Source organism: Aegilops tauschii, chromosome 4 (assembly GCF_002575655.3).
Source record: "Aegilops tauschii subsp. strangulata cultivar AL8/78 chromosome 4, Aet v6.0, whole genome shotgun sequence".
Lineage (NCBI taxonomy): Eukaryota > Viridiplantae > Streptophyta > Magnoliopsida > Poales > Poaceae > Aegilops > Aegilops tauschii.
The window spans coordinates 387,235,410-387,251,722 of NC_053038.3; the positions used below are offsets into that span (position 1 = coordinate 387,235,410).

At 43.4% G+C, this 16,313-nt stretch overlaps 1 protein-coding gene across 2 annotated transcripts; it reads right to left on the reverse strand.

Annotated features, from left to right (window-relative positions):
- Positions 1-9,118: 9,118 nt before the first annotated feature.
- Positions 9,119-13,937, reverse strand: LOC109740360 (uncharacterized). Of its 2 annotated transcripts, none has more exons than XM_020299409.4 (8): positions 13,578-13,937; positions 12,795-12,854; positions 12,273-12,355; positions 12,026-12,090; positions 11,923-11,956; positions 11,746-11,816; positions 9,564-9,719; positions 9,119-9,479 (listed from the first exon to the last, which is right to left on the reverse strand). In XM_020299409.4, exons 1-7 carry the CDS (start codon positions 13,861-13,863, stop codon positions 9,629-9,631), a joined length of 690 nt encoding a protein of 229 aa, XP_020154998.1. In that variant the 5' UTR covers positions 13,864-13,937; the 3' UTR covers positions 9,119-9,479; positions 9,564-9,628. The 2 variants fall into 2 exon arrangements, with proteins under 2 accessions (XP_020154998.1, XP_020154997.1); XM_020299408.4 differs by having other exon boundaries at positions 9,119-9,446; positions 13,578-13,936.
- Positions 13,938-16,313: the final 2,376 nt, after the last annotated feature.

The window sequence follows — 16,313 nt, forward strand, 5'->3', positions numbered from 1 at the left end:
GACGAGGGGAGCGGCAGCGCACGCCCCACGCGTTGCTGACACGGGATGAGCCGAGCTGACCGGGCAGGCCTGACCACCGGGCGAGCTCTCCCTCTGTCGCCCATGCCGGCATGCGTCCGGGCATCTCACGTCTGACGACGGAGGCGAGGCGTGTACGGTTCGCCACTGTGCCCGCGCAGCGGACGCCACTACGCCAGCGGCGCGTGGCACAGCTCACTAGGCCGTCCATCCGTCCGTCCGTCTGAGGTCTGACGGCCTGAAGACGCCTCCGCTGTCTCGCACGACCCTGCTGCTGCTGCTGATGGGCGGGTGTCATCAACAGCCCGCTTTGTAGCTAGCTCTTGAAGGAAAGGTTGGAGCTACATGCTGCTGCTGTGCGCAATTTCTTTTCTTGTTTGGACAGCGCAGTGTCTGTGCCCATGCTACAAGGCGTGACCGTGTGGCCATCGTCAAACTGGTTTCGGTACCGTTGCATTGCATGCTGATATTTTATCTGGTTGTATTGTACTATCTCATTTTGAATTTTCGCACCAACTTGCATATTTTTATCGAAGAGTTCTGCGCGCACACTGTAGCTTATAGGGGTAGCGGTAGTACCACCATGCTGAGGGCAAAAAAATAGATGTGCACCAACGCTCACAGGACGCGGCATGATTCTCGAATTGGTAGAGTTTATTTGGTTAGCTTTCTTATACCGTGTAACCAACCAACCAGGATTCAAGTTTTAGATTTGACATTGCCTATTTATTACAGATTTTCCGACGATGTTCGTTCACTCGGAGAAGACACTCCCGTCGAATATGGTGGCGCCTCTGTTGACTTCGTCGATCTCAAGATGTTTCGACTCAGTGTCTCAGAGGTGCTTACAGGGTAAGGTGTGCGTGCATGCGTTTATTAGGGTGAGTGTATGTGCATGTTTGTGAGCATCTATGTTTATATTGTGTTCAGACAAAAATGGTGGACGACAGTTAGAGCATCAACAACCTCACGGGCAAAAGTGAGCCCCTAAACATCTACGGATGTGCACCTCGAAAGTGACCAGTCCCCCCTCAAATGCCCGCGTCCACAACTGTCTTACTGGTAACAAACCTTCAAATCCATACACTCAAAATTGACATGTCCTAAAGAGTAGAGCTATGGAGAAAGTTCACTCACGGTTGCCCTTCCCTTGCCGTCTTCGTCGCGGAAGTGGCGGTCGAAGACGAAATATGGATCGAGCCCGATTTGCTCATTGTCGGAGCTGTCCAGCCAGTCCGACGAGGGCATGGACCGCCCGAGTTTGCTCCTTTGGAAGACACGGACCGTCCGAGGTTGCCGCTTCACAAGGCTGATGGCGCGTATGGTATCCTTGGTCGACACGTGCGACTCGGGCTCCACGGCAGCCCTTGCCTTCTCGGTCACACGGCGGGCATGCCGGTCCTCAGCGCATCCATGTTTTGTGGCCTTGGCGTCTTGCGGCATTGACCTCGAACTTGGAGCTCAACGTGCGGGGACGAGGCTCGACCATAAGGGTTGCGTTGCCAGACAAGGGCCGTCCGGTTGGGCGTAGCCGCACGTCCAGCCGATGCTCGCCACTTTTGGCTCCGCCATGGTAACGTGCCTCGAGCCGTTTGCGCCGTTGGATCCAAGCACAACATGCATGAATGCAATGGATTCCCGCCAGAGCGACTTCGATTGCAGAGTTAAGGTTTCCTCCCGAGACCGGCGGAGAGTCATCCGGACAATTAACTCCTCATCTTCTCATGGGACGAGGTCCCAATCGACGGATCCGGAGTTGCCGGACTCGGATCCGCTGCCTACCATGCCAAAGAAGGCCGGATATCGCCAGAGAGGACTTGGGGGCTGAGCAATGCGAAGAGGAGTCTGAGTGAAGTGGCTAGGGTTTGGTCGGAGATACAGAAAGGGACGCATATTTGTGGCGTTAGGATGGGCCAGCATGTGCCAAATCCGACGTGACGAACGCAGCTGGGCGTCCCCATATCCACCCCACATATAGGCTAGGTATGGGAAGTGTCGGTTAACCCAGATGTCTACACTAACTATGCGAGATCCGGTTGGGTGACAATTTACTATCCTCGCGGTAATCAGCTAGACTCCAAGACATTGAGGAAGGATATGGGATCTCCGGTTGTAGATGCTCTTAGGATGCGTTTGGTTGCCTGCATACCCCCAACCAGGCCCAGTGGGTGCAAAAAAGGTGCTTGGTAGGGCCTGGCTCGCATGTGCAACAACCTTAAAGCAGCCCATGATACGTCACCAACGTATCTATAATTTTTTATTGTTCCATGCTATTATATTATCTGTTTTGGATGTTTAATGGGCTTTACTAAGCACTTTTATATTATTTTTGGGACTAACCTATTAACCGAAGGCCCAGTGCAAATTGCTGTTTTTTTGCCTATTTCAGTGTTTCGCAGAAAAGGAATATCAAACGGAGTCCAAACGGAATGAAACCTTCGGGAGAGTTATTTTTGGAACAAACGTGATCTAGAGGACTTGGAGTGGACGTCAAGAAAGAAGCAAGGAGGCCACGAGGCAGGGAGGCGCGCCTGCCCCCCTGGCGCGCCCCCCACCCTCATGGGCCCCTCGCAGCTCCACCGACCTACTTCTTCCTCCTATATATATCCATATACCCCGAAAACATCCAGGAGCACCACAAAACCCTATTTCCACCGCCGCAACCTTCTGTACCCGTGAGATCCCATCCTGGGGCATTTTTCGGCGCTCCGCCGGAGGGGGAATCGATCACGGAGGGCTTCTACATCAACACCATAGCCTCTCCGGTGATGTGTGAGTAGTTTACCACAGACCTTCGGGTCCATAGTTATTAGCTAGATGGCTTCTTCTCTCTCTTTGGATCTCAATACAAAGTTCTCCTTGATCTTCTTGGAGATCTATTCGATGTAATTCTTTTTGCGGTGTGTTTGTCGAGATCCGATGAATTGTGGGTTTATGATCAAGATTATATATGAACAATATTTGAATCTCCTCTGAATTCTTTTATGTATGATTTGTTATCTTTGCAAGTCTCTTCGAATTATCAGTTTGGTTTGACCTACTAGATTGATCTTTCTTGCAATGGGAGAAGTGCTTAGCTTTGGGTTCAATCTTGCGTTGCTCGATCCCAGTGACAGTAGGGGAAACGACACGTATTGTATTGTTGCCATCGAGGATAAAAAGATGGGGTTTACATCATATTGCTTGAGTTTATCCCTCTACATCATGTCATCTTGCCTAATGCGTTACTCTGTTCTTATGAACTTAATACTCTAGATGCATGCTGGATAGCGGTCGATGTGTGGAGTAATAGTAGTAGATGCAGAATCATTTCGGTCTACTTGTCGCGGACGTGATGCCTATATACATGATCATGCCTAGATATTCTCATAACTATGCACTTTTCTATTAATTGCTCGATAGTAATTTGTTCACCCACCGTAATACTTATGCTATCTTGAGAGAAGCCACTAGTGAAACCTATGGCCCCCGGGTCTATTCTCCATCATATAAGTTTAAGATCTATTTTACTTTGCAATCTTTATCATAAAAATACCAAAAATATTTATCTTATTATCTCTATCAGATCTCACTTTTGCAAGTGGCCGTGAAGGGATTGACAACCCCTTTATCGCGTTGGTTGCAAGGTTCTTATTTGTTTGTGTAGGTACGAGGCGACTTGCGTGTAGTCTCCTACTGGATTGATACCTTGGTTCTCAAAAACTGAGGGAAATACTTACGCTACTTTGCCGCATCACCCTTTCCTCTTCAAGAGAAAAACCAACGCAGTGCTCAAGAGGTAGCAGCCCACGGCCTGTCTCGCTAGGAACGCTCGAATCGGCCATTTCCAGCTAGCCAAGTTGAGTCGGGCGCAAAAAGGAGAACGGTGTGCGTGACGGTGCAGGGGGACCCGGCGCGGCGATGGTGGGAGGCCGAAATCTCTCGGCGCGGGATGGTGCAAAATCTAGGCTCACCCCCCATTAACTCGTTCATGTCTTGCTCTAGGACCACCCCTCCTTAGTTCTTGGCACTAGTGAAAGTACATCTAATCCCCGTGTGTGGTTTTGGTAATTAATGGAAATCCTAATGGACTAATGTTTTGGTAATTTGAAGGAAAGTTTAATTTGCAATGCATGAAGAATATTGGATGAATTGAAGGATGTTTCTTCCATGGTGATGCAAGAAGAAGATCAAATGGATTCGAAATGAATGCCTTATACATATTGTTGTGCATCAAGGTTGAGCTCAATGGTTGAATCAAATACGATCAAGATGAATTCCATGTGATGAACAGGATGTGATCTATATGAAGTTCATTAAGGATCTCAGATGTTCTCATGCTTAGGCTTATGGGTTGAACCATGATGGATCAAGATCTTGAGAGAATGGTTAAAGAGAAGAATTCCACATATGTCTTGAAGATAGGATCATGATGACCTCATATGTTGAGTCATGGATGATTATGTCTTGAAGCAAGTAATTCAAGTGAATAATTCATTGTGCCTCCCAAGAAGCTATGTTGGAGCATGAAAACGAGCAAGTTGTAACCAATATGAGATTCATGGAGAAACTTCATATGATCATGGTAAATTGAGATATTGGTGATCATGTCTTGAAGCAATGAAGCATAGTGAAAAGATCAATAGGACCTTCAAGACATAAAGATTAATCATGGAGGAAAGATAAATGTTAACCCAGATGAAGATCAAAGATTGAACTCAAAGATGGTCATCACATAAGCGTAAATGATGTACCACATGGTATCTAGTGGTATGGTAAGTAATTGTCAATTACGCGTTGTGTGCTAACCCATACTAGTGTTTTCTATATCTACATGGGTTAGGTGATTCTCATGGGCTTGCATCAAGAGAAAGATTCCAAGTGCCCATGAGAGTATGACATCAAGCGATGATGATCATGGTTGACAAGGGTAAGCTCAAGATAAGCATCCCGAAGGATTACATGCTTGGAGCTTGTGGATGATCACATGATGGACATGTGAAGATAGAATGCAATGAAATGATCCCCGCATGGCTTATGGGGGAGCTATTTGAAGTCTTCACCAAATGTCATGATCAAGGTTTTGCTTCCATCTTGATCCAAGAATAAATGTCAACATCAAGCTCAAGTGGAATGCTCAAGTCAAAGGTATTAGTTCCTTTGGTTGTAGTTGCATGGATCAACGACCATCGAAAATGATAAATGCCCAATAATGGATTCCCGGAGCCTATCTAGTGTAGCTATTTTATGATTCTTGAGGTATAGGGATCCCGCACTATTAAGAGGGGATCAAAGGGTTTCATGATGGACTTGCTCAAGTCAATATCTCCTACACACAATTCCACTTCGGTCCTATACATATATATCTATATCCAAAGCCAAAATGGTTCCCCAAATTATATGATCAAACCTTTGCATAGTTTGCATCCTCCGTTTTAGTTGATCTTGAGTAGTTCTCTATGTGAGAGCCTGGAGTTTTTCACCAGCTTCAAAACAAGCACAAGATCATGAAAATCGATTCCATATGAGAAAGTTATGCATGTTTTACTATTGGGGCGCCTACAGTCTTTTTATCGCCATATGTCCGGGAGTCGGCCAGATGTCCGGGCTCACGGGATGCCCCGGATGTCTAGGATCCTCCTGGAAATCCGCCCGTCTATGTCCAGAAACCTTGTTGAAATGTTGGTTGTGCCCATCGGATGTTCGACACTTAGCCAGATGTCCTGGGCCCCAAGATTAGCGAGGTGTCCGGCCTTCGGCCAGATGTCCGGGCCCTGTACATTGCCCCTGTTTTTTTGTGTTCGTGTGCACACTTCACATCTGCCGGATGTCAGACCCGACACAGTCACTTACTCACAAACGGCTAGTTTTCTAGGCTTGCTATATATATACCCATCTACCAATCCGATAGAGGGTTGACCACTCAATCCAAAAGAACCCTAGAACACCCAAGTGGCTCCCTCTCATTTATTCTACACCAGCTCTTAGATCCCGGAGAGATTCATGAGAGTTCTTGAGAGATTTTCCAATCAAGTGATAGATCCACTCCCCTCCCTCTTGTGCCCAAAGGAATTCGTGATTTGAGCAAGTCTTGAGCATTCCCCCCTTGATCTTGTTACTATTGGAGGTTGGAGACTCCTAGGTGGTAGGAGTGCTTCGGTGAGGAATCAACTTGTGATTTGTCCCTCAGAAAGTTTGTGAAGGTTTGGAGGCCGCCTCAAGGTCTACCACTAGTGGTTGGGAATCGCCTTCATGGTGATATCTCAAGGAAAATAGGGTGAGCCTTCGTGGCGCTTGTGTGCCTTTGTGGTAACATCCGCCTCTCAAATGGTGACTAGCTTCCCTCCAAGGAAGTGAACATCGGGATACATTCTCATATCCGTGTCTTTGGTTATCTCTAACCCTAGCCACTACTTGTGGTTTACATTGGTCTCTTGACCTTGCATTCACTATATATTGTTATCCTCATTATATTGTGTTGGCTATTTCCCTGTAGAGTTTATTTAGGCCTACACTTTATATCTCACGATTCATACTTGCTTATTGATATATCTTGTGCTTCATGCGAATTGCTAACTTGTGTTATACACTTACATATCTCGTGATATTGCTCAAGTAAGTTTGTGTAACTTACGTGTGCTTGTTAGTAACCTTGTTGTGCTCACCTCATTTATATTAAGTTGTTGGTGCACTTAGTTGAGCCTATATTTAGGATTTGTGCTTGAAAAGTGTCCACTTAGTTTATTTCCGCATTAGGATAAAGCCAAATCCGTAGAAGTTTTTAAAACGCCTATTCACCCCCCTCTAGGCGACATCATGGTCCTTTCAACTGACGGTGGCGAAGACTTAGATCTGCGCAAGCGGCAACGGGGGCAACGCCAACATCACTCACTGGCAGCAGGAGTTGCTTCTCCCCTTCTTCTTCGCCTCCGCCTCGTCCTCCTAGTCTCGGCCATGGCCCCCCGTACTCCTCAGCGACTCGGAAGCTGGTAAGCATACACCCCCCTGTTCATTCACCAGGCACGGTGTTGGTTAGATTTTGTTGTCCCTTACTAATACATCGATGTCTAGGAGGATCTAGATGAATGGACGAAGCTGGTAATTTAGGGTGTGTTTGGATTGTGGCCAAAGTGCACCCTACCAAAATTTTGGTCATGACCCAAAGATTGGTCTTTGTTTGGATTGTTGCCAATTTTTTTGCATGCCAATGAATTCTAGCCAACTCTAGTTCATTTTTCTTGCCAATGTTGGCCAAATTATGGGCAACCAAAACCTCAACCAAAATTTTAGCTAGCCAATGCTTTGGTGGGGGAACCTTGGGCATAAACCAAACACACCCTTAGTCAGCAACACTCATGGTAATGATTCAGGCTTGGATGATGTTTGTTTACCAGATAGCAGTTCGTCATAGTGAAAAGCGTGTCATTAGGTATGGTCCATTCTTCATCCGAGATAGGGAGAGGATCGCCAATCCGAACTACATCTGCAACAACAACAACGTCGAGGCCGTGAACATGCTTCGAATGCGCTGATCACCATTTTCCATGCTTGTGAAGACCTTTAGGACCAGGGGGTTTACTCGAAGATAGCATTCACACCTCTGTGGAAGAGCAAGTTACTGCGTTCCTTCATGTCGTCGGTATAATCAGAGGTTCAGGGTTATTCACAACACATTCAAGAGATCCAATGAGACAACTTCTCAGTACTTCAAACAAGTGTTGTATGTTGTTGGGGGCTCAGAAGATAGATGATCAAGGCACCAACCGAGCAAACTCCGCACAAGATCCGCACGAGGCCAAGATGGTATCCATATTTCAAGGTGAGCATTACTCGTATTTCATGTCATAACATGCTTGAAATGTTGCCGTATAGCCATAAGAACACATTTTCACGCCATCACACGATTCTATTGGCACCATAGATGGTACTAATATCACTACTAGAGTGTCGAGGACACAGGTACCAACAGCATACAGGGGTATAAAGCACTACACCAGCCACAATGTGCTTGCTGTTGTTGACTTCGATTTGAAGATCACATATGTGTTGGCTGGCTAGGAAGGATTAGTTCATGATGCTAACATTCTTACTGACAGCATGACAAGGCATGATGACATCAATAGCTCGATGGTAAGTTCTACCTAGGAGATGCTAACTATGCATCTCGGCTTGGTGTTCTTCCACCCTTCAGGAAAACCAGGTACCATCTGAACACGTTCTTTTGTAGGAACGCGCAAGAATTGTTCAATTTCAGACACTCCAACCTTAGAGTCATGGTTAAGAGGACATTTGGAGCTCTGAAGAATCGATTTAAGATCCTGGATCAGAAGTCATTCCACCCTTACCCCTCTTAAGTTAAGCTTGTTCTTGCTTGTTGCATTTTGCATAACTAGACCCTACATTGGGGTTTTGATGAGTTGGTGCCGGAGGAGGAAGATGTGACAGCCGATGACGATCACTTCGGACATGGTGTGGAGGCACACCACAATGAAGTTTGGAAGAGCAAAAGGTTGAAATGGACTGAGGCAATGTAGGCAAACAGAGGAACTACAAAGATCTGAAGAACAGCAGCAACATGAGGAGAGGAAGCAACATCAGCAACATGAGGAGAGGAAGCAACATCAGCAATGGAAGATGAAGAAAAAGAACAGGAGGACGGGTAGCAGCAGCACAGGATGGACCCCCACCCCCCCGGCCGCCGCTAATTTCGTCATCAATGAACTATCCCCTATTGAGCCACATGGTTGTTAACTTGTAATGCTACTTGTTAGGAGTTAAGATGAACTGCTATTTCACTGCAAAACTGTTTAATTCGTACATTTGTGGTGTGATGTTCTAATAATGCAGTGCGTAGCGTGTGGTAAGGTCACCACATATGCAGTGCGAAGTGAGGAGAGGTGAACACATCACATGCCGTGCTCAATCAAACACCATGTTTTGCACGTTCACAGCCTTAAACCTGAACTGCATGGCAACCAAACGCCAGACATGAAAGTGCTCAGTGGTGCGATGCAGGGTACCAAACGATGTGCAAAACATGATTTTTACCCTGCATTAGCTCAGCATGTCCCTACTCGGCCACATGCAAATTGACAAAAATCCATGCGAACGGAACGCATCCTTACAGTCTTGCCACATAGTACTAGATTTCTAGTCCAGTAAACATGTGATGCATCTGATATGTTCAGGGTTCAGGACCAACGATGTGTACAGTGCGTGTTGGGACAGAAGCAATGTTTCTCGTCAGGCGCTGGTTTCCAATGGATGAAACAAAAACTGGCTGTGAAGCAATCCCCACCAAGATGCCATCACACTTTTTGGCCCTTGTTCTTTTTTACATTTACTATGAAAACAAGAACTGGCTGTAACAACGACCTAGTATCTTCACCAAGATGCCTTCACCATGCTACTGGCGCAAGACTCCGCTGAAGGTATGTCCAAGAAACACGCTGAGAAAATGCCAGTAATCAGTGCCTCTGAATCTGTGCAGTATTGATGTTACTGACATATAGACATCAGGAAACTAGTACAAAATGGAGATTAAGGGAAACAACAGCAGCAGTTACCATGCAGAAGGCTTGATCACATCAGTACAACAGGTAACAGAGAAGGCGCTTTTGTTATCCTGCAATCAGTCCCAGCTAGGTTTGTTCCTCCTCGATTCTTTCTTCTGTGAGAGTACCTTCTTGTTTTGCATTCTGTTCCTCTCAGCGGCTGCAGCACTACAATGACACATAGATCAACTGAGTCAACGAGTGTAGTTTGACAATTTTATCTTCTCATGTGTTATTCAGAGATGAAACGGCATATATTTCAGGCCAGTTTTGGTGGCCCATTTATCGCCACAAGTTGGAGGCGAAAAAATTGGCTAAGCAATATGCCTATGGCTAGGGATGAAAACGGCGCAGAAACGGACGGAACTGGGTGCTACCATATTTGTTTTCATATTTTCTTGCAGAAACGGAAACGAATACAGAAACCCCGGAAACGAATACGGAAACAGATAGTACCAATAAACTGTGTGTACAGAGCGGATACGGAAGCAAAACTGTGTGTTGATCGGAACTTTAAACCCCTTGAATCATAGAGAAATATAGACAAAAAACAAACAAAATTATGAAATTGTTAACGTGGCTACAAAATAATATGGTTGTTTTAGCAACATAGGGTAGTATTGTAGTAGTACATGACAATTCCGTATAGGGTCTAGTTGAGTACGTGTGTGGTAGTAAAAGTTGGTCCTCAAATGATCCATTCTGCTCATTCTACTCATTGTATCATTGTGTGTTGTTTTGGTAGTTGGGCTACAAAGCAGCCATGGGCCTATAGTAGAAACGGAAATTCCATATTCATAGAAACGGAAAGTTCCATTTCCATGTTTGTTCCACCGGAAAACACTGTTCCATTTTTGTTTCCGTTTCCGCATAAGAAATTCCATTTCCATTTCCGTTTTGCAAATTTCCGTTTCCGTTTTCATATTTCTTCTCCGTTTCCATTTTTCCTCCGGAAAAGCGAAAACTTTCCACTCCATTTTCATCCCTACATTACATGCCACAGTTGTGGAAGCAAACCAAATAGTGACATAGTAGGGCAAACAAACAAGCCTGACTCCACAAAACATGGACCATGGGCCTAAGAAAGTGTGACAAGTCATAGTCGCAACAAGTAACTTCTCCCTCCGTTCCTAAATATTTGTCTTTTTAGAGATTTCAAATGGACTACCACATACGGACGTATATAGACATATTTTAGAGTGTAGATTCACTCATTTTGCTCCATATGTAGTCACTTGTTGAAATCTCTAGAAAGACAAATATTTAGGAACGGAGGGAGTAATATGGAGAATGAGAATAAGTGTTGGTGCGTGGCAGGTTTTGGCACAGATCAGAAATGATACGAGGCTAAGGAACTGTACCCATGGCATGTACATTGGTTTAGACAGATGGTGTCTACAATGCCACTTCAGACAACACATACAGCAGTTTGTTCTGTAACTTGTCTATTTTATAGACATAACTACCTGTGCGTATAGATTAAAGACAATGTCCATACAATGGCAAAATCACTGTCTGTAAGTTGTCTGAAAAAATCCTACAGACCTTCTGTAGAGACAAACTATTTCTCTCTACTTTCTCTTTCTCCACATAACTAAAATTCCAACGTGGCACCCCTCACAGACGGCTGACTAGATACTGTTGCACATGCCCTAATAGGCAGGACATGACACAAGGCTAGGAACCCATGGCACCCTACAAGTATGGCCAGGGACGGAGCATCGTGGAGACCAAACTGGGCCCTGGCAGGGTTTCCCATATATAGCCAATTTAGTGCTATGGCCCGTGATCTACTGCTTGGTTTTGTAGCCCGTGTGTTGCTTTGGCTCATTAGTTCAGCAACTAGCCCGGTCTTTGTTGTGGTTGACGCTCCGCCACTGAGTGTGGCAACAAGCGAAACAACAGCCTAAAAAAAGTCAAACTTGCCTAAGTGAGCTGTGGCAAGTTGTGGCTTCAAATCAAGTATACTTAGCAACTAGCAAGTGAACCAAACAGCCCCTTATAGAGTATAATGTACAGAAGGTTTCAACAATATCTACAGTACATGACACCGTTTACGATTTCCTTAAATGACTTGCACTTGTATAAATAAAAGAGCTAGCTCAGTTAAGATTAGTTCATCAGTTGCTACTTGTGTGGAGTATTGGTGCCTAAATAAATTTGGAGGAAGCAAATGTCCAGAAAAGCAGCTTACATTTTTTCAATTTTCTTCTTTTGCTCTTCTGAAGGCGGTGGAGGAACATATGATGCAGCATCAATGATCGCCTGTTATCAAATATTTAATGAGTACGCTATATGGAAAAAGGGCAACAGCAACATGAACTCTATGCAGATTGCTTCTAGACAAAGATTTGAAATGGATGAGGCGTACCTGTATTTTCTGCAAAGCATCTTCAATATTGCCCCTAAGGTGATAAACATGTCAATTGCTGTCCAAACAAGACAACAAAAAGAAATAGCTAAGTGATATTTACTTCTGTGTCCTAGTTTTCGTAGAAGACATCACAAGTTCACCATCCTTATTTATCCTGTTCTTTTCCTGGGCGTACAGAAACTTAAATTGTAACGACCTCTCTAAATATGGAATATAATACAAAAATGCATACAGGAGAAAACAGATGATAAGATGCATCCATTAAAGGTAAACAACAAAATGCAGAATCGTCTTCAGACATGATAGCAACATAAACAAATGAGATGTACAAATTAAGGTTTTCAAACCGTTTGCAATATCCGTTCCTTAATCCTCTCTCCGAGCCAATGAGCTTTCTCAACATTGAACCGCATGTCAACCTTTGTATTAACTGCAAAACAGTGGTACACATTTTAGCGTGAAGTGGTAACATCAACATCCTTAAGTAATCACTATCTGGACATCCTCAATATAAAGAAATGGAGAATCTGGTTTGAGGGACTGGATGGTTAATGGACGGTACCATCTTAGCTCTGAATCTGACCCAGTTGTTTGGTTTGACAAATGGAATATATTTGGCAAATTTAATGGACCATCCCATGATGGACTCACTCCATCCTAGGACAAGGTGATCCCTCAGATAAAACACCCCATCGATGGGCCAACATCAATTATTTGAACATGACAAATGATGAAACAAAACGTGCTACTGCTGAATTGGAATGGTTCAATAAAACAGATCAGTCATTGTTTCACAATGCTGAACCAACAACAATTCAGATATACTAGGCAATGCGGTGATAAATAAGGAGAATGTACAGACAGCAAACCTTTATTAACATTCTGACCACCCGCACCCCCACTTCTTGCAAAGCTAACAGTAACATGATCTGCACACATAAAGTGGATTATTTCAGAACAGCTTGGCAACCCACGTAACGGTTGGATACATTGTCATCAGGAATCAAACGTTTAGAAATATCACCGGGATACAGAATGCAGAACTAATACTGTTGACACTGGCGGTGCTATGTGAGGGCTAAAGTGTGCCATGGTCCGCTCAATGCAAAACATATGCATGAGCAATAGACTAGTTGGTGAGGAAAAACAATGCCTATGTACGAGTGAAAGCTTAGATTGGCCTGCCCTGGTTTTTGTTGTAGCTCCGCTACTGACTGTTGACATAAATACTTGTAATGTATGCTATATATATGATCGTAGTTTAGCTATTTTCCTTATTCCAGTTCATAGTCAAATACCTGCAACAAGAATATGCATTTTACTTGCAACTTGCAACAATCAGGCAGACGGCTATGTAGAATGGACTTATGGACCCAAATCAGATGCCCATTTCTCACTCCATAAATAGCATCTTTACTGCAAAGGCATCGCAATCCTCCTTAGCAAATATGGCACCTCGTGATCCCCATCTTCTATGTTTCTAGTCACAAGCTACAACTTTAAAAGTCTAAATCTTAATACAGGATATTTCCTAATATTTGAACAGCACTACTTACTACTCCATTTCTAAAGCATGAGCAATCAATTCGGATTTATGTACCAATGACAGTACTACGCCAATGGGGCAAATTAGGGCGATTGGGGTGAGTTACCCATGGTGATCTTGGGGACGGGATCAGAGCCGGCCGAGGCCGCGCGCTCCTCGGCGTCGCGCATCACCTGCTGTGCCAGTGCTAGTCGCGCTGACACCTTCTTACCCCTGCCGTCGCCGGCCTCGGCCGCCGAGCATCGGAGATGGACCAACCCGACCCTGCCAACGCTCAGGCCCAGGCCCAGGCCCGGGCTCGGGGAGGGGGACAGGGGCCCTCGGAAGAGAAGAGAAGGGACGTGACGGAAGCCGAGCCGTAGGAGGCGGGTGCTTCGCATGGCGGTCGCCATTAGCCTTTCTGTGGAGGGAGACGAGTGTCGAGCGACGAGACGGACCGGAATGGCACGGGGGCATACGGCAGCAAGGCGAGGAAGAAGAGGCAGAAATTTATTTGGGCTTAAAGGGCTTCGGTGGTCATCTGCGCCCGCTCATGGGCCGACATCAGAGGTAGCCCGGACTGGTAGTCGATTCTCAAAAAAGAAGCATTTGCAGGCTTTCTCAAATTACCAAGGCCACATGCTAACCATTTGAAAGCCCACTAGTCACATAGTATCAGGAAAGACGGCCAACGCTCTTTGCGTCAAATTGGCGTCGCCACGCACAGGGAGGTAGCCTGGCTGGGCCGGCCCATCGCGTTGTACCGCTGGAAGGAAAAGAAAGCAAAAAAAGAAGCCCCCCCTAAAAAAAAAAAGAGGCAGGCGCGCTTGCAACTGCGTGCTCCTAGCCACTCCAGCTGACTAGCATTGCTTATAGCAGAATAGCGCACTGTATTGAACCAGAATTAGTTACTGTAGTGAACATCTTTAAAAAGTGTACATTGTTTCTAAAAGTGTATATTTTGAAGAACTGCGAACACTTTTTGAATTTCTGAACAAATTTCCGTAGACGGGAACATTTTTCGCATATGCGAACAAAAAAGAAACTGCAGAAAATGTTCTTGAAAAACATGAACCATTTTTTGAAGTTGTGAACACATTATGAAATTCTGAACAAATTTTTGAACCGCGAACATTTTTTTAATTTTTATTTGAAAAATGGAGCAATTCATGAAATTACGAAAAAAAGAAACCATGAATATTTTCGAATTTGTGAACAAAAAGTTGAAAATGGAACTTCATGAAATATCTAACAAAAATTTGAAACCATGAACATTTTTGAAATGCCTGAACACTTTTCAAACATGAACATTTTTTGAATTGCAGACCAAATTTGGAACCACGCACATTTTTTGCAATTACAGATTTTTTTAAATATGAACATTTTCTAAATTTGTGATTTTTTCTGAAATACATTAATATTTTTTGAATTTCTGGACATATTTGACAAATAGAATATTTTTCAAAATCTGAAAAATTTGAATTAGAAAAATACAAATATCAACTTGAAAAAAGGGGGAAAAAGAAAAATGAAACAAAAATAAAAAGATACAGCAAAAGGAAAGGAAAGAAGAAAAATAAATGAAAAAAATAAAAAACTAAAAGAAACGGGAAAACCGGTTCAAAGAACCTTGTAGAAGGTTCCCAAAACTAGAAAAACCGGCTGGAAACTCTAGAAGGTTTCCAAAACCGGAAACGCTGCAACACATTAATCGGCCGGCCCTGCTCATCACTCTATTGCCAGGTCTGTGCGAAAGGCTGACACTTTGACACAACGTGCGTCCAATAGAAAATTCGGTGGTATGCGCGAGAGTTATGTCTCACAGCGAGACCGCAGTTGCTCTGGCTGAATGATTTTTTACCTCGCATAGAAACTGGTCTGACCCATTTATTTTCTTCTTCCATCGCTCGCGAGCGATCGCTTCGCTGGTTTGAATCCTTTTTTCTTTGCTCGCGAGAGATATTTTCTCCTGGTTTATTGTTTCTTGACTTCTTCACTGTTTTTTCATCGGTTTTCCTTGTTTTATTCCGGGTTTTCAATGATTTTATATTTTATTTCTATATTCATTTGTCTTGTTTGTTACTTCTTAGTATTCATTGGTTTTTTGTTCTCTTTGTTTATTTGTTTCTTTCTCGGATACAGGTTTTTATTTTTCTTTATTTTTTTATCGGTTTCACTATTTTCCCATTATTTTTTGCACTTCTTTCTTCGGTTTGTTTTATTCAATTTTTCTTTGGTTTATTTTGCTTTCTTTTTGGTTTCATTGTTTTTTCTCTCTTTTTTTCCTTTTGGCTTTCATTCTATATTTTCTGTATACATCAAAAACATTTTTCTGAAACATGTTCAAAAAAATTTAAATGCAAGTTAAACATTTTTGATTACATGGTTAAAAAAATTCTATACACATTTTAAATATTTTCAAAATGCTTGATTATCATTTTTTAATACAAGATTAATTTTTTTAATACTTGGTCAATATTGTTTATACACACATTTAATTATTTCTAAATAATATATTATAATTTTTAAAATACAATAATAATACTTTTAATACTCCTCCGTCCCAAAATATAAGAACGTTTTTGCCACTAGCATAGTGTCAAAAACGTTTTTATATTTTGGGACTGAGGGAGTACATGATAAAAAATTCCTATACACATTTAACTTTTTTTAAGTGCTTGATTATCATGTTTTTCAAATGAAAGACTAACCTTTTTTTAATACATGGTCAACATTTTTCCTATATACGTAACATTTTTCAAATGTTTGATTAACAGTTTTCAAATACATTTTTGACATTTCCTGAATACAATACCACGTCCTGCCTTAGCCTTCGTCCACCCCTCCCCACGCTCTGTTTTTT

Coding starts and splice junctions, on each gene's coding strand:
- LOC109740360 (XM_020299409.4), bottom strand. CDS start 13,863: ATGGCGACCGCCATGCGAAGCACCCGCCTCCTACGGCTCGGCTTCCGT. Junction 12,091..12,272: donor AGGAACGGATATTGCAAACG/GTTTGAAAACCT, acceptor CTGTACGCCCAG/GAAAAGAACAGGATAAATAA. Junction 11,817..11,922: donor ATGCTTTGCAGAAAATACAG/GTACGCCTCATC, acceptor ATTTGATAACAG/GCGATCATTGATGCTGCATC.